The sequence below is a fragment of the Sciurus carolinensis genome, chromosome 10 (assembly GCF_902686445.1).
Source record: "Sciurus carolinensis chromosome 10, mSciCar1.2, whole genome shotgun sequence".
Classification (NCBI taxonomy): domain Eukaryota; kingdom Metazoa; phylum Chordata; class Mammalia; order Rodentia; family Sciuridae; genus Sciurus; species Sciurus carolinensis.
The window spans coordinates 29376668-29399946 of record NC_062222.1 but is presented as its reverse complement, the minus strand read 5'-3'; the positions used below and the strand labels follow the sequence as shown (position 1 = coordinate 29399946).

Sequence of the window (23279 nt, the reverse complement as noted above, 5' to 3'; positions counted from 1 at the left end):
CTGATTAAATAGTGTTATGGGGCGCAACTTAAGAACAGACTGATCACCACTGAGAAGTCCAAATTTGAGAGTCTTTATTAAGCTGGTTGGCTGACTCTCTCACACAATGCCCCAAAAAATGGCTATTGGGAGAACAGCCCTGACCACAGGGTTGTAGGGATTCTTATACCAAAAATCACATTAATCGTAAGTGTCTGTTGCTATGATTCAAAATTACACATTAACATCATGAGATCATCAATAGAGGGAGAAGTGGGTCAAAATGACCCTTACCTAGGTACAAACTAAAGAATGGTTACTAACATCCACACAATCACTGTTCACATGGTACATTGTTTAGGAACAATAGGAATCAAAAGAGAGCAATTTTTCTTTACATAGGAATTGTCATTTTGTATTGTTAAACATGTCACACTAAGTAACTGAGGATGGGTACGGAGGCAGGGTGTTCCCATGGGAGAAGCTTATTTCCTACATAACATGGAGTCATATTATGTATGACTCAGAGCAAAATGGAGTCTGTTTAGTCATTTCCCTTATAGTCTGGCCTATAATATTCTCATGGAGCCAGATATGTCAACCCATCACAATTGGGGTATATAGTTGTCAAAACTCGCAGAACTGCATATTTAAAATGCGTGTATATTATTGCATGTAAATTTTACCTTAGAGAAATTGACTAAATTAAAAAAAAATACTAAAAAAAAAAAAAAAGACAAGCAGTCTGAGGAGGAGGAAGAGAAATAAACAGAACAGAAAGCAAAGCAGAGATGAGCTGTAAGGGCATAAGATATTACAAACAAAGACACTGAATTACTAACCTGGAACCCAAATGGATGCTTAGGAACCCGTGTAACTGTCGTAGATAACTTTTCTTGCCCAGTCAACTGCTGTATGCAGTTGCCTTAAAGGCACTTAGCATCTTTTCTCAGTATATCAATCTTCCATCTTCTCTTCACTGCTTCCTATCACATAAAGCCTGTCTACTTTATTTTTAAATAAAGTTTTATTGGTACAGTCACACTCATTTGTTTTACACATTGTCTGCAACTGCTTTTGTGCCACAATGGAAGAATTGAGTATTTGCAACAGAGATTACACAACCCACAAAGCCTAAAAGATTTATTATCTGGCCCTTTACAGAAAATAATTGACAATCCTTGACATAAATCCACATGCATCTCCCTGACTGTCAAGGTCTCCCATATTCTTGCCTGTTTTCTTCTCTTTCTGTCTTTTCTATCTAGACTTAATCTCCACTCCTGCCTCATAGGATCCCAATTGTTTTATTATTTTTGTTGTTGTTGTTATTATTATTTGGTACCTGGGATTGAACCCACGGGGGCTTAACTCCTGAGCCGCATCCCCAGCCATTTTTATACTTTATTTAGAGACAGGGTCTCTCTAAGTTGCTTAGGGTCTCACTAAGTTGCTGAGGCTGGCTGTGAACTTGTGATCCTCCTGCCTCGGCCTCCAGAGCTCCTGGGAGTACAGGTGTGCACCACCGCGACCATTTGCGGCTCCCAGTTCTAACCATACCGATCACCTCATTGCCACTATCAGACCTTGGGAATTCTTTCGTGCTGGTCACTGGTTTGTTCCCCATAACTTGAAATAGCTTCCTTCTCTTCCCAATTCCCACACCTTATTCAATTTTTGTTTCTTGCTTGAAGTTTTCTCTTGACTGCTTCTTCCCTATTTTAACAAAATTTTAATGGTTAGTGTCATGCAGTGAAGTCCTTGGTTACTTTTCAGTTGAATTGTTTCTACCTATGACTAATTAAAGGATTATGTCTTATATTTATACTCTTTTAACTGTCTTTCCCATTCCTATCTAATGTTCAAGACACTGTGTCAAAATATGTCTTTAATCTGTTCACCCCTTGCATCTGCCCTCCCACAGTCCTCAGTTTTGTCTTTTGTTAGGATTATTGCAGTATTATCTTAATCTGTCTCTGCTCCCTACTTTCTCTTCTTTCCTCTGTTCTTCAAACAGCAGGCAAAATGTTATTTTTTTAAAATAAATTTTATCATTTACCCCATTCTTTAGACTGCTTCTCTGACATCCCAATGCACTGAGGGTAAAATCCCCTCCTTCCTTACCCTGCCACATTCTCTCTTTACCTCTTCCCCAACTCCCTGCGCTGTACCAGTCCTTTCCCAGCCCATCACCTCTGTGGTGGTGACTCCTCCTCCTCCTGTCCTCTCTGCCAGTTCTTTCCATGGCCCTTCATCCTCCCTGCGCCTGACTCCAGGAAAGAAGTACCCCTGCCTCATGACTTTAGTTCCCTTTCTAGGGAATGTAAGTATAAAATCTACCTTGATTACGTCTTTGTTTAGTGATTAAGGATTCCTCCAGTTATTAACCACCACCTGAACAGAGATCTTTTCTATACTGCTTGCCTCTGCATCCCCAGTACTTAGTGTGGATTCTGACAAATGAAAACACTTCATGAGTAATTGCTGAATTAATGAACAAGTGAAAACATAATAGTTAAATAATACTCAAGTGTTTGCTCTTCTTTTTCCTTGAAATATTCTTTTCCTAAAGATGCTCTCTCTCTCTCTCTCTCTTTTTTTTAACCTTATTTTTACAGGTACTTCTATCCTGACTGTAAAAGCTTTTGCTTCTGACTCAATTCGGGATGGTATTAAATACTCAACTTTTAGTGGAAATGAAGATGAAATTTTTTCCCTGGGCTCCAACTCAGGTAATCCTTCTCTACCATATTAGAGCTTTATTTTCTGTTCCACTTAATGTTATTAGTCTACAAAATTTTCAAGGTAAATAATTTAAAAGGTTAGCAGGAAATTTTTATAGTAGCCAATGAGAAACTTTGGGAAATCCAGAACTATTATGTATTTGTGTTTACTCACTAAGAATTCTATTCTCAACATTTCCGAATTAGTATCTATCCTGTCCTTTGAATTTCTGAAAATGAATTGGTTTCTACTTATAATTTACCAACCTGTTTGGGAAAATTGGAGATAGAGTGTGGAGATCAATGATACTGAATTTGAATTGAAAATAAGCACACATGCCTGGCCCTAGGGAATTTTCATCAGCAAGTCTTCTAATTCGCCACTGAATGTCAACAATGCAACAAAAAAAGGACAGCTGGAAAAGTTTCTATGTGGTGGTAAAGAAATTACTTCCAAATACAGCATGTATTAAATTTAGCTTTAATAAGACCGTTATTGTGTTTTAAATGAATACCAATTGATTATTTGAAACATACTTTTTTGACTAACAGCTATGTAGTAGATGTGTATCTATTGCTTCATTGTCAAACCTCAAGAAGAATGGTTTTAATAATTTCTGTATTACCATACAACTGCCTTGTTTAATCTGTAGTACATGCACATGGGAAAAAATGAGCGGGTGTAATTTCTTAGGGAAAAGCCTTTATGGTGACCAGGGTTGGTGCTATGGCTTTTTGGTCTCTGCAACCTTGGGTCAGCAACCTTTCAGGGCAGTCTGCTGGAAGCCTTCCTCCCCGGACCCGTGGCAGAGTGAAGGAATGAAGGACTCAGGAGACCTGTTAGCCAAAGGCACTTCCAAACATCACTGCTCCTTAAGTTTCTCACCAGCTGGGTTGTAGGTCTCTGGGAAAAGAGCTGAGATTAAGCTGTTTAGGAAAAGAGGAGAATAGTAGAGATTGCATATTATCCCACACTATCCAAATCTTTCTGTCATGTCCCTCCTGATGTGGCCCAGGTACCTCCTTCCCCCCACTGCTAGATTATCTTATTAAAACGCAGATAAAAATCTATCTAGGGTCAGAACAAGAAGGTCACCTACAGAAATCTGCTTTTTCATTTTTTATGCTGAATTTTATTTAAGCATTTTTGAAATATCTACAAGATCATACGTTAAAATGTCTAAAACTGTGTAATGGACAATAGAAATATAAAAACCCATGTGTTTGCCACCTGTCCCCAGAAATAAGACGTTACTAGAACTTTAGGGAGCCACTGTGTGTCTCTCCTCCCTCCCTCCCTCCCTCTTCCCATTTTCTGCTGCTTAGAAGTATGAATGCATATTAGAATGGCTAAATCGAGTTAATTAGCATATTAATGTATATGCTAAAGAGCCTCAGGCTCCCTTCCTCTACTCCAGAGGTATCAATAACCTGAATTTGATATTGATCACTGAGTTTGTTTCATTGTCATTGTTACGATTTTCTACTGTGTTCAAATTTCTAAACAGTGTTATTTTCTTTGACCTTGATGTAAACATCATCTCAGAAATGCTATGTGCCCTCTTGCTCAACATTTTTACTGAGTTAATGGTGCTTAAACCACTCCCTGTTTAAGAGAAATAGCAAAGAAGGATATGGACCTGTTTGCATATCTTTGTCAGGTTTAGCCTAAGTATTTTAGATTTTTTCTTGCTAAAATATTTTAAAAAATTTTTGACCATGTTGTTATGATACTTGAAATTAATTTTTGTCTTTTGATTTTATATCAAGCAAGTTTGTAAACTCACTGATTCTGACAATTTTCTGTACATTTGACAGACACAATCATTACCTGCAAATGACTGTTTTCCCCTGTGTTTATTGGAAGTTACATAGCTATTTGTCTTCTTTTAGTGGTTAATCTAGCAACTTTAATATATATATATATATATATATATATATATAAATAATTAAAATACAAGGTGAGATAAAATCCTATGTAATACAAGAGGCTTACAATTCTTTATCTCCAAATATTCCTTTTTCTATTTGCACACTTTGGTTGATCACAGTTTTAGATCTTTTAAATTAAGAACAATTAGAATTTTATAATAGAGTTAGCTTCTTCTTAGCTAATGTCTTTGCAAACTTTTCTTTCTTACATTTCGGACTTCCTTTTATTATCATTTTCTTTCTATCCAAAATATTTCCTTTAGTGACTTCAGAATTTAGTTGTATAAAAAAAGTCTTTATTTAATCCTTACTTTTAATATATATTTTTGCTGGTCTTATAATTCTAGACTCACAGTTAATTTCTCTCCTGTCTTCTGGTTTTCTTCTGTTGCACTAAGAAGTCAGTTACTGATGTAAATGCCATTTATTTGTATCTTTTTTTTTCTTCAGTCTGGGGGATTGTATTTTTTGTTTTTTATTTTCATTTCCAGGAGTTCTCTTCAGTTTATTTTATTTTATTTTATTTTATTTTGGATTGAACCCAAGGTGCTTGACCACTGAGCAACATCCCCAGTCCTTTTTATTTTTCATTTTGAGACAGGGTCTTGCTAAGTTACTGAAGGTCTCATTAAATTACTGAGGCTGGCTTTGAACCTGTGATCCTCCTGCCTCAGTCTCCTGAGTCTCTGGGATTACAGGTGTGTACCACTGTACCCAGCTCTTCTACTATTTTTCAAATATTTTTGGCCTTTAAAAAATTTAACTTCTTGTTCCTTGTGCATATTTCCAAGGTTCTTTTATATATATGTAAGCATATGGGGCTGGGGATGTAGCTCAGTGTTGGAACATTTGCCTAGCAGGTGAGTGTTTCTGGGTTCCATACCTAGCACCACCAAATTTATGTATATAAACCTGTATGCAATAATCCCAGCATTGTAAGTCTTCAAAGGTTTATTCGTTGTCTACTGGATTTACTTGTCGTCATTCATAGTGCTGGGTTTCTGTATGATGTTTGTGATTGTGAACTCTGACCAGCTCATTTTCCTCGAAACATTACCTTTGAGAATTCTTTGAAGCCTGGGTTGAATTTGTCCCCCTCAGAGACAATTTTACTTTCTTCTAAAATTTACCTGGAGACATCATCACACAGAAACAAGTTTAAATTTAATTCTTTTTTTTTTTTTTTTTTTCATTTTTTTGGGGGAAGTACTGGGGTTTGAACTCAGGAGCACCCAACCACTGAGCCACATCCCCAGCCCTATTTTATATTTTTACTTATTTTTTAGAGACAGGGTCTCACTGAGTTGCTTAGCACTTCACTTTTGCTGAAGTTGGCTTTGAACTCACCATCTCCTGTCTCAGCCTCCCAAGCCGCTGGAATTACAGGCGGCACCACTGTGCCCAGCAAATTTAATTTTTAAGAACTTTTTAAAAGACATTTAACTGTGATAGTATAACTACATAAATTCAGGCTTAAGCTAATGAATTCCCAGAAGAGAGGTTTTCCTCACCTTGTCAGCAAATGCAAAGTCAAGAAAATCAAGTTTCTATGCATCAGTTTGTACTTTTTTTCACATTGATTGTTCATTTAGAATGTAACTTTTGGGTTTCCACTATATGCTGTTTTTTCCTATTAGCCCCTTAACCTTTGTACCTGTTTTCCACACTCTGCAAGCGTCAGAGAAGCATCTCAGGGAGAAAGTCATAGAAGAAGGAGTTGGAATGAACATAGACTTTTAGACCCTGCTTTCCTCCAAGGATTCCTGTTTTCATTCCTATGTTGTGTTCTAGGGATTACTTACATCTGTATCAACTCTAGTATGCGTTTTAATACACACATAAACATGTATACACGTAGGTAATGTGCATATATGCATCCAAATCTTGATTTTTTTTTTTTTTGCTACCAGGGATGATTGAACTCAGAGGCACTAGACCACTGAGCCACATCCTCAGCCCTACTTTGTATTTCATTTAGAGAGAAGGTCTCACTGAGTTGCCTAGTGCCTCGCTTTTGCTGAGGCTGGTTTTGAACTCGAGATCCTCCTGCCTCAGCCTCCCAAGCAGCTGGGATTACTGGCGTGCATCGACACATCCAATTCTTATCAAGCATTTCAGTTGTTTTTATCATGAACATCATTCAAATATATAGATTACTAACAGCTATCATAAAGTCTTTTAAAATTTTAATTATGATATTAAATGCATGTCTCATACTATTTTTGACACATTATCATTAAACTTGTGCCTAAAGATACCTAACATAGGTTTTTCTGGATGTATGTATTTTAAACCATGGATGAGTTAAAACAGAAAACTTTTTTTTTTTTTTCAGAAAACTTTTTGATAATTAATACAATTGATCTCTGACATTGTGGTCACTTTTTTTAAGAATAAAAATGCAAAGAACCTCTGTTCCTTAGTTAGAAGTCGAAGGTTGACTTTTGTATTTAAACTTCATGCTGCTTCGGATTAAAAACATCTATGACTGCCTAAACCAGCAGGAATGTTAGAGTTTGAATAAGACCGTGTACGTAAATAACAGATGGTAGTATTCAGTCCATTATTTGGTAGATTGACATGAAAAAAATGATCAAACTTTCAATGTTTCAAAGACATGATTGTGCCAGGAGACAGTTTAAAAGCTATTGGATAATATAAATATTTGTCACATTCTACTTTGGGTTCCTACAGTTGCATATACACAGTGTACAGATGACTGAAGTAACCTGATTATTTTATCAAGCATGTAGCATTTGAAGAATCTTAATCTCATTTTGAGGTGCATTTTATAACTTGGACAAAAGCTACATATTAGAAGGGAAATATTACTGCAATTTTGTCTCAAGTTCATATACAACTGGCACATAATGCACAAGCAGGAATGTATAGGTGATATTTGCAAGGCTTCATGCTCTAATGAAAATGTGGATTTCCGCCCACGTCATTAGACAGAGCCCAGTAGTACTTTGATCTCACTGATGACTAGATCTTTGATGTCTCTGAGAAAAATTCATGTGTATCATTGAAGGCAAAATGTGGATTTAGTAGGTGTGCCAGCCTTGAGTCATCTTGTAGACTGGCTATTGTCTTTTCCACTTGCACAACTTTCACAGCATGTGCCAGTTATTATGCCAAAAATAAAAAACCAAGCAAGGAAAGCATTAGGACCCTAGATCCATTCCAAGTGCAAAATTCCAATTATCAAAGCCTAAACACAAGCCTTATATTAAAAACTCCACTTTGATCTGCACCATAATTGGCACACGTTCTACTAAATGACACTGGCAATTTAGTGTAGCCTTTCTATTTTATTTTTCCTTTACAAACAGTAACACAATAGCATGATAGCATGAGGCTGTGTTTGCTAGAGACAGAGATCCGGGTGAGAGCCATGGACCCACCTCAGACTTGGCTTCCCTACCATTTGGGGTGTAGGGAGCAGACTTTGTGCCACAGATGTTTCTCAAGACCAGCTACTTTCATCACCAGTTCACAAGATACGTCTTAATGATTCTGCAGTTGGCAAAATTTGGAGCTGCCCTTAATTATCTCTTAGGGGTGTGTTGGTCACAACAGACGGTGGTAGGTGACAGTAGTTTGGTCCCAGGACTACTGAAATCTGATGTTGAAAAATAGTTTATGATATTTAAAGTTTGATAATATATTGAGTTCTTAATATAGAACATAAATATTTAATTGTTTGGAATAACCGAATATTAACTATAATATTCTCACACACCACGCCCCCAGCCCCCACACACTCATAGTATTAGAACAGGGTATGATTCCTACCAGAATCCAAGTAATTGCCTGATGTGGCCTGAAGTGTTTTCTGGACTAGGTTGGTTATCTGGGGAAACTGGTTCAGAGAGAGAAATAACTGCTTTCTAGGCCACATGTCCAGAAAAAGCACAGGTTCTTTTGCCAGAAAATCAAACTTCTAAAATTCCATGTAGAGGTGTTGTATCACTTGGTCCTCACAGCCATGCTATGAGGTCATTATGCATATTCCCATTTTATGGAAGAGGAGCTTTAACCACATAGGCCCTGCAAAACCTCCTGCAAGTCACAAAAGGAAGTGTTGGAACCAGCAATTTAACTCAATGAAGCAGCCAGTGCTAGGATTTATTCTTGGTTTCATGTGCTTATTCAATAAGTCTCCATTTGATGAAATTTCAGATAGTCAACATCAAGTAAATGATAATAAGTGGGGATCTGGAATTTTGTTCTATAGCAGAAAGAAAAAAACAATAAAAATTAGAAAAGGCAGTTATATTAAAGGAATTTCTTAATTTGGGGGAGAAACTTGAGCATGGCATCATCCCGCAAAGTCTGCTTCCCCCAAACAGCATCCATTTCTATGTAGTTCTATTTCTTTTACGAGTTTGCTGAAGTACTATTGAATACCTTCTAGAGCTAGGCATTGGGGATGTGATGGAGTGTAAAAGACAGGAAACCGTCCTCACCTTGTGGAGCTGATAAACCAAGAGGAGGACTGAGGAGACCACCTAGAAATGCAGACGCTTTGTGAAAATCTGTGGGCAGCTGGCATTGTGATGGCAGAGGTCAGGAAAGTCACTGCAGAAAGTTGGAGGTGGGGACCGTTCCAGATAGATGGAGACACATGCATAGAGACTCTGAAATGAGCATCGTGGAACACAGGACGGATGCAGGGTGTGACTGGAGCAGAGAGGGCAAAGGAGAAAAAGACAGGAGTAAGACTTTGCGGGTGGGTGAGGCCGGAGCCAGTGAACCCTTGTAGGTTAAAGACGCAGAACTTCATCATGTTAGCCGTCAGAAGCCGATGAAGGGTTTTGTGCAGGACAATGACAGCATCCATTTTTACTAAATTCAGACTGGAAACTGGATTGGTGGGGAGACAAGTGAAGCGGCTAATGAAGGGGACAACAGGGAAATGCTGATGGCTTGGAGGAGGGCAGCAGCAGAGGTGGAGTAAGAGACTTTAGAAGGTAGACTTTGCAGACATGGCAAAGGGCTAAATATGGAAGGGGAAGGATGATTTAAGAGAGAACTCCCAAGCCGGGTGCTGTGGAGCACCCTGTAATCGCAGTGACTTGGGAGGCTGAGGCAGGAGGATCGCAAGTTCAAAGCCAGCCTCAGCTACTCAGCAAGACCCTAAGCAACTCAGTGAGAGCTGTCTCACAATACAGTATGAAAAAAAGTGGGGATGTGGGCAAGTGGTAAACGCCCCTGGATTTAATCCCCAGTACCAATCAATACATGAATAAATAAGAGAAAGCTCCCAGATTTTACATATTTTATGGTTTCTTTTAAACCCTGCAAATACCTATAAGTTCACAGCTATTTCTACAACGACCACTCAGTGGGGAAGAGAGGCCTACCAATGGGAGACCTGCAAGGGATAGGTGGGAATATGAACCTGTGAGTCAATGGGGATTTGGGACTTCTTAAAAATAACTTTGCTTTTCTCTTTTCTTTCTCCTTGGGAATAAAAACAGGACATCTCACTGTGAAAGAACCCAAATTCCTTGATTTTGAAGCCAGAAATGAAATGGAACTCATCATTCTAGCTGAAAGTGGCAGGCATAGAGCCTACAGCAAAGTCACAGTCTCCATACAGGATGTGAATGACAACTCTCCATGCTTTGAGCGAAGGATTTACCAAGCATCGGTGTCTGAAGGCCAGCCCTACAACACTCACATCACACAGGTAACAGCAGTGTGCACCACTATCAGCCAATGTACATCAACATATCAAAGTCCTCTCTGTCCAACACATTGGTTAAAATTTAAATGTCTCACCAATCATGGTGACGCATGCCTGCAATCCTAGCAGCTTGGGAGGCTGAGGCAGGAGTGTGGGGGTCTCTCAGCCATGTCCAGCATGGATGAGAAAAGGGTTAACTGCAGAGGATGATGTTGGCTATAAATCAATTACTCATAAATTTATCTAATCAATAAACACATATGAGACAATACTCCTTTTAAATGAGAGGAGGCGTGATGGGTCTGGCCATACCAGCTCTGACCTCTCACAACATGGAGTGACCCAACTCTCCTTTATTTTATAATCACATAGGTAAAGGGGGCAAGACCCGAAGGAGCTTCTTTTGTGATGAGCAAGAATAGGGTGGAGTTAGGGGAGCCATTTTCTTAGGGGGTCTATTGCAGAAGCAGACAAAGAACCACTCCCACACAGCACCACATGCTCCCCGGCAATCTAGGACATTCCTCCATGGTAGCCAGTTCCTAGAAGCCAGACATCTGCATCCCATGGCTCAACCTAATCTGATTCTGCTAAATAAGGATGGTTCCCCATATAGAAGAATGGCAAGTTCAGAGCCAGCCTCAGCGACTTAGTGAGACCCTGTCTCTAAACAAAATACAAAAAGGGATGGGGATGTGGTTCAATGGTTAAGCATCCCTACATTCAATCCTCAGTACCTAAAAAAAAAAAAAAAAAAAAAAAAGAAAAAAGAAAAAATAATTAAATGTCTCCAGGTACAGCATTTGAGGGTTGAATGAAATCTTAGATTGAATGAAATCTGAAATTTCTACATTCACTCTTCATCCTCTTTATTCATTCAGTGCTCCATTGCTGCCTGCCTGGTTTCTCTAGGGACTCTGAGCACTCACAGGGACTAGAGGGACACTGTAGGAGCACAAAAAAATGACTAGACTTACAGATGTGTACGATTTAGGGGGGAAGCTGATAATGTAAGTATAAAACCAAATGTCATACAATTGATATTATAATAGGATCTTGCAATGAGTATCCTGAGAGAAAAGAGGAGTGACTCACAAGCTCTTCTTGGAGGTAAAAAAAAAAAAAAAAAAAAAAAAAAAGCAATACCTCACAGAGGACTGATCTTTGCATCAAGTCTTATAGGGACAGGTGGACAGATCCACTGATTTCAAGACTCACCTCATCTCAGTGATGAGTCCCAAGTCCTAAACAGGAGAATCTGTTCATTGAGCAGTCTGGTTCTACCTCTAAGTCCCACCCATCCTTGATGGTCTTTCTACTTGCTTCAGGACTAGTACCCATTTTTTTCTCTCCCTCACCATTAAATTACATTTTGCAGTCATGAAACTGGGCATCAGAAGATCTGCAACTTCCTGCAAATCTGCAAAGAAAATCAGCATAAAACCACCTTCCTGGAAAAGTTAGCCATAAAATGGCCATTCCCTTTGGCCCCTGGAGTACTGCGGGTGTGACCAGCACCTCGTGCTGATTACATCCTGGGCTTCTTCTCTAGGTTAGATATTTATATGGAATGCTAGCACTTTCTGGACAAGACCTGCAATAGTTCTTTATGTGCAGTTGCCTGAATATGTAGAAAGATGCCTTCTTTTTACTTCAAATGCAGTTCCTGATGCACACAAGCCCCTCTGTTGGTAGGGACCTGTTGAGTCTTAGTTCTGCCAAAGGTTTAGCTTCCTGCCCCTCAATGTCACACACACACACACACACACACACACACACACACACACACACACATACAATCCAGGATCCTCTTGGCTATTGCAGATTTATTTTGTATTAGAGAAGCCTATTTTCTCCAGTCACCAACCTCTTCCCCAAGTGCTGCCTTTGCTGTGGTTTCAGCCAACACTGGGATGTTTAAGAATGTGAGGACATCCACTTTATCATCACTGCCTAGTGATGCTGTTCGGTGGCAATGGCAAACCCTTTTCACAGGAGGATTTCTGCATGGGGACCCTGTGGCATTGCACTTCTCTGTCCCCTATGCTAACCCAGGTAGGGCCAGACTGCTCTGTGTGGAATAAGTGCTAGTGAAGACACCTTCAAAGCCCAGGTGCCCACAGTGGGAGGCAATCTGAGTCACCAGTGCCTCAAGTTATTGCAGACTTCTAGAAACCCGAGTCAGGGGCAGACATGCACACTTTGTTCTTCCCGTTTTGGGATCACTTAGTTCCCTGGAAGCTAGCACTGCCATTCTCTGTCCTGCTAGAAAGATAGAAAGATAGAAAGCTCTGGAAGCTACACCAGGCTGCTTCCTGGTTTTTGCCACCACACTGTGCCCAGGACCTTTTGTCTGCAGTTCCAGAAGCTTCCCTTGAGGAACTGCTCTTCCTCACTGGGGTACAGACTTGGCGGTTGTGTCAAAGAACCACTAACCTTCCACCCTCCCCCACCAAAGGTGCTGTGCACTGCCTCAGTGTCAGTCAGACAGACTTTCTCTTGGAATTCCAATCTTGGTGAAGGGACATCAAGACAGACAAAGCAGAACTGATTCATCTTGATGGCAATGACCCAAGGAAGCTGTGCCATGGATCCCCAAAATTGCTCAGCCTCTTGTTCACCAGGGCATTATCTCGCTTATGCCTATCTTTGTGAAGTTAACCATAGTGGGCACGCGTTAGCAGCATCCTAAAACCCTGACAGGAGGCCTACTCTCTGTACCACTTCTAAGTATAAAGCCCAGGGCTTTGTATTGGTCTGAGATGGGCTGGGTTTGTCCCCAGTGGGAGACTAGTTTCTCTTCCTGATGATTCCAAAAGACACTATGTGTTGCTGCCTTTCTGTACCAAATAACTAACTGTGTGCCCTCCTGATGAAGTCCTGAGTGCTCCCCTAGGGCCACTAAGATCTGGTGGCAGTGTAAAGGATGAATCAAGAGAGTAAGGATTAGCAGCAAAATCTCACTGGGACATCAAAACAACAGCCCAGGAAGGATGACAAGGGACATGAGCTAAGGCTGAGGGACAGAGAGGATATATACATATTTTTTTTAATTGATAAATCAGAAACTTATTCTTAAACAAGATCTTCAATCCATTAATATAATTGACTTAGTGACTAACATTTAATGTGGACTATGCAATCCATCTCTGTAGAGGATGAGGCCAAACTCTGGATCCAGCCTCAGCACTACTTTTCTAACTCATCAAATAAAGTGATCCGAATCTAAATTTGTTAGCACTAAATCTAGGCTCTTTCTTTTTTAAAGATCCCTTTAAGTTAGAACTTGAATGAAAAGAGGCAGAGAGACCTGAGCTAGCACCCTCGTGCTGTCTGGCCATGTGATTCCCAAATGAACAAGTAGGAGAAAAAAAAAAAACCTGAATAAAATATTAAAAATCTGCACATCTTATTTTATAGGTGCTAGTTTAAACAGGAGGATAAAACAGCAAATGAAAATTATTTTTCGCCATATGAAGGTTTCCTATAACACTTACTTCCTTTTCTGGTGCCAGCCTGAATCCATACAGAGTACTGGAAATCTTCTATTCAAGCAAGTTAGATATTTTTCCAGCAATTTTTCCTATTGCACAAAATTATAGCTCAAGAACATGTGAAAGTTATTTGGAAATCCTTTGGATGAGTATGCAGAAAATTTCATTTCCCTCATCACGCATTTTATTATAAAGTTAAATGTAAGCTTCAGGCATTTTTTTTTCTTTTGTATCTTTGTAATGATAGTTTTTAAAATGCATTAACAACTTTCATAATGCATTTTTCTGAAATGCAAGTTTACCCCATATTGCAGATTAAATCCTATCTAATGGAAGAGTTGCTTCCTTATAGGTTTTTGCTACTGACCTGGACAGCGGGTCAAATGGCCTTATTGAGTATTCCATTCTCTCGGGCAACCAAGAGGAAACCTTCCAGATTGATGCGCTGAGCGGTGTGTTAACAGCAAATGCAATTCTGGATTACGAGGTCACCAGCTCCTACAGGTTTGTCCAGGATTCGAATTCATTTGATCCACTCTTCGGCTTGGTTTCTGACAGCACTGTTGCTTTGGGCTCAACTTCCTGTTTGTGTAAGCTTAGTTATAAAATGTGTTTTCTTTTGATTCAGTTTATGGTCACCCTGTTAGACATGAGAAAATAGTCTTAGAAATCATTTGCTATTTGGAAAAAGAGCTGAGACCAGATCTAAGATCTTATGAATTTGTGACGCTGTTAAGAGACATTAAAAAAACAATGTTTGTGACGTGCTTTCTGAACCGTGGTGCCCTCTGCAAATGTTTACTGTTCTTATGTTTAAAAACAGTGAAGATGGAATGACATTTCTCTTTTTCATTCTTTATTCTCATTTTGTGTACAAAAGTACGATGTTGTCATCAGGGTTCTTGTGACCGTGCTCTGTTCTAATAGGAATAATAGAAATGATCTTATTAAAAGCGTATGTTCAAAGTTAAACTTTTTTTGTCTGGCATGCCAGTCTCTCTGCAGAGGAGAGAGTAACGGAGTCACCGATCTTCGGTGTATTTTAAAAAGTCATTCCTACAAAAGTCTAGACTTAGATGCAGAGATACTTACGGCATCTCAATCTGCAAAAGCAAAAGACTCTAGACCAACACAAGTAGGTATCACGTGAAGGACAATGACATGATCCTTCCATGTAACCCCATGAAACTCACTTTTAAAAAGAAAGGAGGGTGTCTGTATTGGCTACTGAAGGGAGAGTTCTAGAACACGTACGTAGTGCTTACACAGCGTGGCTGAGGAAAAGCATGTTCATGTACTTGGGCAACTTCTGGTAGACGCTGTTAACCTTGTTTGTCTTTGGCAAATTGGGTGAGCGTGTTGGGGGGCTTTCTTATTATACATTCTAGTATGGCTTTGTATTTGTTTTACCATTTTGTTTTTTTCCAAAAGCACTTGCATATACACTACAATAGTGTCCCTTTATCCAAGGGAGATACAAGACTGCTAGTGGAAACCTGAAATTCCATGAAGTACTGAACCCCTATGTACATTATATTTTTCCCTGTATTCATTCCCTGCAGCCTTACCACATGGTACCAGAATTAGTCTGTCCTGCCATGTTTTATGCTCTGGTGCCTCCTGGACATCACTGCTCTTACATTTTGGAGGTATTACTAGGTAAAATAAGGGTTATTGCAGACATTCACTGCAATACCACAGCAGTCAATCTGATAACCAAGAGGGCTACTAAGTGACTAATAGGTGGGTAGTATATACAGTGTGGATACACTGGACAAAGGAATGATTCATGCCCAAGCAGGACATAGCAGGACAATGTAATTTTTATCACACTAGCCAGAACAGCATACCATTTAAAAATAATGAATTATTTACTACTTGAATTTCCATTTAATATTTTAGGACAATAGTTGACCTTGGAAAATTGAAACTGTGGAAAACAAAACCACAGATAAGGGAGGGCAGAGACCATTTTTATTTCATTTAATCCTCTCTACCACCTCACAAGGAAGTTCAAGGACGTTCAAGTGGGCATTTTCGTATTTACTGATCAGGCAACAGAGATACACTTACTCAGGGTCATAGACTAGGGATCAAACTTGGACTTTTGATTCTGAATCACCCTATTACCATATAAGCTACAGAGCAGACCTCCTACATAGGGAAAAATAGGTATAAAAATGGCTGGGTCAATATTCTCCTATACCAGACTGCTTTCATGTTTTATGAGGAAAGTGGAATATATTCATGTGGTTAAGCAATGAGAACTGATTAAAATAGAATATGTTCCTGGGTGGATTGGAATAATTAACAACTAAAAACCTTCCAACTCTAAGAGTTTGATCAAGCGTTTGGTTCTTTTTTGTTTAATGTATTTCAAAATATTATTTCCAAAGTATTTTTCAAAGTTTAAGACCTTGCCATGTATTAATTATTAGGAATTTTTTCAGTGACATTTTAGTGTAATCAATTTTTACGACACTTAATGTGTAAATATGTAAAAACCTATTCCCACCACATTGTTTCTTTAGCAAGTTGAGGCATGAAGTATTTTTTCCCTCTCCAGGGATGACTACAGGTAAATCTAGGTGCTAGTTGAGTGATTGCAAATCAGAGATGATTGACAGTACTGTGTTGCAGGAGCTAAGTAGTTCCAAGTTGTAATGACTTTTCTGTTATAGTGTTCTTCTTATTCAATGGAGCCTAATTAACAATTAAATCTAGCTTCTTTCAACTTTTTCCTATTTGCGTCATAGTTTCTATGTTCCCAACATTTAAATTGGTCCCAATATTTTATAATGCATTTCTCCAAATCCCCACAGAGAAGTTAACTCAAGGTTGGGAGAAGTAAAAACTAAGACAAGTTGAACCCCCACCCAACACACACATACTCCACAGACACACACACATTGTCTCCAGCATTACTAAAACAAGGAAGTATTTTAAGCTTCTTGCCTCTCCAGGGTCTCCCCTTACCCACTCCCAACCCCTGCCTGCCCTCTGGCTTCCAGTTTTCTCTTTTTGAGCAGATGTGGTGCTAGGGAATGAACCCAGGGTCTCGTGCGTACTAGCAAGCACTCTATCACGGACTACATTCTCAGTCCTGTCCTTGATATTTAAAGCAATGAAAACCATAGGATGGTTTTCCCCTGGTCTGCTGTACCCTTAGTGACTAGTTTGGAAATGTTTTCATTTAGTTTTCAACTTGCCTTTACTTTTGAAGTATTTGCTCATTGAGGAAATGTTCCTAATCCCAAAACTTTGTTTTAAAATATTCAACAAGGGAATAAAAGGAGATAGTGTCAGTTATGCTTTTACTAAATATAAATAAACATATTTTTCATATGAGGACACATTTGAAATAACTCAGTGGAAAAGTGACAAATTATAAAATAGGCATTAAGCTTTGTCTGACTGATATATATAAATTTATAAAAACTGTCTACCAGCAAGAGGCCAGGGATACAAAGAAAAATAGTACTGTTCTAAGGGAGCTTCACGTTGGAGTCCCAGTAAAACCCCATGACAGAAAGCATATTAATAATCACAACAATAACCACTTATGGAGATCCTGCTTTTATTATCTAATTGAATTCTTGGTGATTTACAGAATGAAGATATTTGCTTGGCCAAATACAAAGCTAGTAAGTGATAAAATGTGATTCCAGTCCATGAAAATGGTCATACTAGAGCTTCCTAGGAAAAAATAAAATAAAAAATTGAAATAATGTTCACAAATAAGCCCCTGCTCTCAACTGTGAAATAACATGTGCTGAAGTGTGAATGTCAAAATGAAGTTTCAGTCAAAGGTTTCTGTTACTTATCACCGATACGGAGAGACCAATCACTGTTTAATTTGGCAATTGGTGTTTACATAAGCCTTATAACATTATAGGGCTAAAATTTTTAATCTTTTGAGGAACTTTAAATACAAATGAGCAAAAAATCTAGTCAACTAATTGTTAGTTGTTTAAAAATTCAACTTCTATGGCATAAATATTCAAGATGAAAAACCAATTCCTTTTTCAGAAGCAATGCTCAACTTACAGTAGACTCTCTATTTAATATTCATTGTGACTGTGAGAAATCACAAGCAAAAGCAATTAAATATGCAAGGTGAGAAATGGCCTGAAATACTAATGATCTTTTCCAAAATATTCAACTTAATAAGTGTCAGTGTTGGGATTAGGACTCCTGTCTATAGACTGCTTATAGAAAAATGAATAGAAGTCATTCTTGTCAAAAAGGTCAAGAGGAAGGCGTGGATGTGCTAAAGTATTTTGTATGTTTGGAAACAAGAAGCCAAAGAATATACCTGAGAAGTAACTGAGTTCAGGGTAACCACAGAGGTTGGCAGGCTGCAGGTAAATTTTGAAGGATTTTATATAACACATAATGGAAATTGTACTTTATTCTGTGGCTATGAGAAGCATGAGCATGAATTAATATTCTGTCTTTATGTTGTAAAGGTATCTAGTAATGGCTGCACTGCAGGACAGAAAACTAGCAGACAGGCAAGTTAGATAGCATCTAATAAAGATCTATTACCTAAACGATGCAGAGGGAATAGAAGGGACTGTACTCATTGGCTTTCCTTCACTATAACAAATACCAGAGATAAAGCTACTTAGAAAGAGAAAAAGTTTATTTTGGCTGAGTTTTGAACTTCAGTCTATGATTAGTGGACCCATTGCTTTTGGGCCTATGGTGATGCAGCACCTCATGGAGGTAGGATGAGCATGGGTATAGCAAAACTGCCTATCTCTTGGCTGGAAAATGAAATGGGAGAAGAGGGAGGAGCTTGTATCCCACAATCCCCCTTGAGGGCACATCTCCCATTATCTGAAGACCTCCCACTAGGCCTCACCTCCAAGAGGTTCCACTTCCTCCCAGGACAGCCCTGGGCTGTAGAACAAGCCCATAACACATGGGTCTCTGGGGGATATTCCAGATCCAAACAATAGCAGAGACATAAATTTTGATTTGGCTATGGAACCATAGGAACTTGGTGATCATTTTAATTTATTGAATGAAGAAGGAAATAGAAAACGGCCCAGAAATTTCTACCTAGGAAAGATAGGGGAATAGATGAGGATTAAGAGTCAGTGCAAAAGCAAAAGTGAAGATTCCCTTTAGACAGTTGAAAATTGAGATCTGGAACTCAGAAAAGGAATCCTGAGCCAAGATTTTAAGTTGAGGTTTATCCAGAGGAAAGGTATACAATGGAACTACCTAGGGAGAACACGTCAACTGAGACTGGGAGGTGTGAGTTATCACCTCTGAAGAACAGACAGAGAAATAGGAACAAAACGAAAGATTCAGGCACTAGAAAGAGCCAGCAAAAGATGGTGTTTAACCAAAGAGATAATTTGGATTGGGTAAAAGAACAAGGCTTCAAACTATGTTGGGTTAGAGTTTCTAGAAGTATCTCTCCCTGTAGTGACTTTGAAAGGATAAGTTTGTAACAAATTGGTTTCTAGCAAGATAATTTGCCCAGTATTATAGCTATAGATAATTAATATGAAGATGTTAAATTAACATTTAAGTGAAGAGACTGATTTCATGAACAAAGCTATTCTATGGACTAAGTAAATAAACACAACTTCCCATTACAAACATGGATTACAGACTCCATAGTCTTGGATGATCAACAAATATTTCTTTGCAATTAGCTATTATCCTTGAGAGTGTCTGTGAACTTCAAAGAAAGGATTTTATTTAAAGTCAAATAAAATTTTGGCCTCATCTAACTCGTGTCCCAGAACCGCTTTCTGCTCACTTTCACGCTGTGGTCTCTAACCCTAAAGAATGTTCTCTAACCTTGAATCTTTTATGGACCAAGACCAAAGGATTAGCAGCGTACTTTTAGTTTTCTGAGTACATATGGCAGGATTATTTCCTCTGAAGACTTCTTGATGAACACCATTGTGATCTGGCATTTCTTTTCATTTCAATCAAGGCCAAATAGGAATTTGAAGGTTTATAATGTTTATGTCCACAATTTGGAAGAGACCTTTGCATGGAGACCCACAAAAATGATGAATAGAAAGCAGATCATAGGAGAGAGAAGAGTGACTAAAATAGGAAGCAGAGACAATTAGAATGGACTACTTTTCTTTTTCAGCAATGTCATATTAAAAGGAAGGAATGTCATATGTGGTAACCAGTGGGACTCAGGCTTGTCAGTGGTGTTTGCTTTCAGAATGGGCTTGACTTGGGCATATGCAGGCAAAAAGGAAGTATTCAATAGATAAGTGAAGATTAAACATTTTGATCAATCAAATATATTTTTATTGTTATCAAAGTCATACTTTTGAAAAAAATAATAGAAAAGAGTATCAGTAGACTTAGGTGAAAGTGAGTGACCATATTGCCATATCCCACCCAACACTAATTTATAATTCCAAACATTCTCTCTCAACTTTTCTATTAGTCAGCTTTCCATCAATGCAATAATATACCTGAGACAATCAACTTATAAGGAAGAAAGGTTTATTTTGACTCACAGTTTCAGAGGTTTCAGTCCCTGGTTGGTTAGCCCATTGCTTTAGGCCTGTGGTGAGGTGGCACATCCTGGCAGGAGCGCATGTTGGGGTAAAGCCATTTATGTTATGGCAGCTGGAAAGTGATAGAAAGGGATGGGCCTGCGTCCCAGTATCCCTAGTAAAGGCATCCCCCTTATTATCAGACTTCCTCTCACGAGGCCTCATCTCACCTCCTAATAGTGCCACAGGCTAAGGACCAGGTTTCTAACATATGGGTCTTTGGGAGACATTTCATATCCAAACTGTAGCAACTTCCTTTCATAATACATATTTAATTTTATATGACTATGTAAATGTTTTCTTTATAGCCAGGTATATGATTTTATTTCCTTTCACACACTCCCCCACCAACACCAAGCTTCCTTGAGTTAATGATCCTCCATCTGTTTTGCTTGCTCAATTGGCTATGGCCATGTATTAATTTCTTATAAATGTTCCATCAGTTCTGTTATTCCACCCATCTTTTTTCTTCCACATGCCTCTCATACCACACACTCTGTCAAGTTGCTTTTTCTTTTTCTTTGAGGCCTCATTTCTGCTGCTTTATGCTCTCCTGGGCTAGCATGGATGGTTTGACTCACTGAGCACTGCAAGGCTGATATCCCATGACCTTGGTTTATTCCTCCCTACGTTGGACCTCTAGTTTTCAGATCCTGTGCACACCCTTCTAGTTCTTTTCTCTTCCAGTAGCTTTGTAGGAAAAGTTGTCAGAGAGGTAAACTTTCTGTGTCCTTGCATGTCTGAAAATGCCTTTACTGTAACCCCACATGTGACACATGCAATAGACAACACAGAGGTTGAAAAATATATTTTAGAGTTATGAAGGCATTGCTCTTATCTATAAAACCCAGCCTTCCTGTTGAGAAGTCTTTATGCATTTCTAATTCTTTTACTAGGTATGATTTTTCTTCTTCTCTATGGAAGTTTTTAGATTTTATTTTATCCATTACATTTAGAAATGTTATGATTATATGCTTTGGTGCATTTCTCCTATTTTGTTCAGTTCCTTAAATAAGGAGACATGTTTCTTTCTATTTTCATGTATTCTTTCATTAATAACTTCCTACCTTCATTTTTTTGTTTGTATTTTGTTTGTTTTGTTCTGTTATCCTATTCAATCAGGTGTTAGACCATCTCAATGGATACTTTTTTGGTTATACATTATTTCTACTTTTTGTTTCTTTCTTTATTGGTTATTTTTTTGTAATTTTATTTTTCTGGAATATTTCCTTAATTTTAATCTTCTTAATTTTTGTTTTCTAGTTTTAAATGGGATGTATACCTTTCTAATTCTAGTTTTTATTTATATCTATATATATCTATATCTGTTTATTCAGATAGATGAGTTTTTTTTACTTACAAAAGCTCTTCCACAATCCTTGATTTTTTTTTTTTTGTAATCTGTTCTTGTTTATGTGTTTTTTTTTTTTTTTCCTGTTTTAAATTTTTATTTTGAGACAGGGTCTTGCTAAGATGCTGAGGCTGGCCTTGAACTTGCAGTCCCCCTGCCTCAGCCTCCCGAGCTGCTGGGATTACAAGCATGTGTCACCATCACACCTGGGGATGAGGATTTTTTTTAAATTTATCTTTTAATTTTTTACAGACTGCATTTTGATTTATTGTACACAAATGGGGTACATCTTTTCATTTCTATGGTTGTACACAATGTAGATTCATACCATTCATGTAATCATATCCATACACAGGGTAATGATGTCTGTCTCATTCCACTATTTTTCATACCCCTCCCTCTCATTTCCTTCTATATGATCTAAAGTTCCTCCATTCTTCTCTCCCTCCCCATACCCCCACCCCCGTTATATATCATTCTCCTCTTATCAGGGAAAACATTCAGCCTTTGGTTTTTTGGACTTGGCTTATTTTACTTAGCATGATATTCTCCAATTCCATCCATTTATTTGCAAATGCCATAATATTCTTCTTCTTTATGACTGAATAGTATTCCATTGTGTGTGTGTGTGTGTGTGTGTGTGTGTGTGTGTGTGTATACATATATATATCACAGTTTCTTGATCCATTCATCTGTTGAAGGGCATCTAGTTTGGTTCCACAATCTAGCTATTGTGAACTGAGTTGCTATAAACATTGATGTGGCTGTGTTACTTAGTTTGCTGACTTTAAGTCCTTTGGGTATAAACTGAGGAGTGGGATAATTGGGTCAAAATGTGGGTCCATTCCAAGTTTTCTAAGGATTCTCCATACTTCTTTCCAGAGTGGCTGTACCAATTTGCAACTCAACTTGTTCTTGTTTTATTCATGCATTATCTTCTGATATCTCTCCAAGAGCACCCATTAGAATTGCTTTTATATTTTTCTTTCATTCCTTTCAATATCTGTTTCCACTGGATTCCTTTTTTCTTTCTATTTTGAGCTCTCCTTTTCATGCTGAAGGCATACTATAATTAACTGATGATTGCTGAGTCTGAGTGATGCAATGACAAAGTCACTAGAATCTCTAAATGAGCCAAATGAGCCTGATAAGCACAATTCAGTTTCAGATGAACTAGAAAGGACATTGACTCTTCTCCAGATGGTGTTTCAACTACAGTAGAATGAGTTCACTTATCTTTGGAGGGGTCTTCCATTTCTCCTGGAAAGGTCCCTCAATATTAATTACCCTAAGAGGAACATCAGGCCTTCTTTTGCCTGGAAATGAAAGGCAGTAGGCAGAGGGACATGATTCTTCTGAATTTTGGTTTAACATAGCTTCCTAGTTATAACTCAATACCTCAACCTACCCTTTGCCATGTCTTGAGTTTCTTCTTGTTTATCTGGACATAAAACTGCTTTTCATTCATTCTTATCTTTCTCTGGATTTTAAAGAGAATTTATTCTTAGAGCAATTACACATTCATAGCAAAATTGAGAAGAAAATAGAGATATTTCATGTATC

General features: G+C 38.3%; 1 protein-coding gene across 2 annotated transcripts in view; it reads left to right on the top strand.

The window, feature by feature from the left end:
* The window catches only part of Dchs2 (dachsous cadherin-related 2), a 257300-nt gene that overhangs the window by 217854 nt on the left and 16167 nt on the right, over positions 1-23279 (top strand). For both annotated transcript variants that reach the window (XM_047567605.1, XM_047567604.1), the window contains exons 14-16: positions 2598-2711; positions 10118-10329; positions 14173-14324. In XM_047567605.1, the coding sequence (XP_047423561.1) occupies positions 2598-2711; positions 10118-10329; positions 14173-14324 (478 nt within the window). The remainder of the gene's footprint in view (positions 1-2597; positions 2712-10117; positions 10330-14172; positions 14325-23279) is intronic.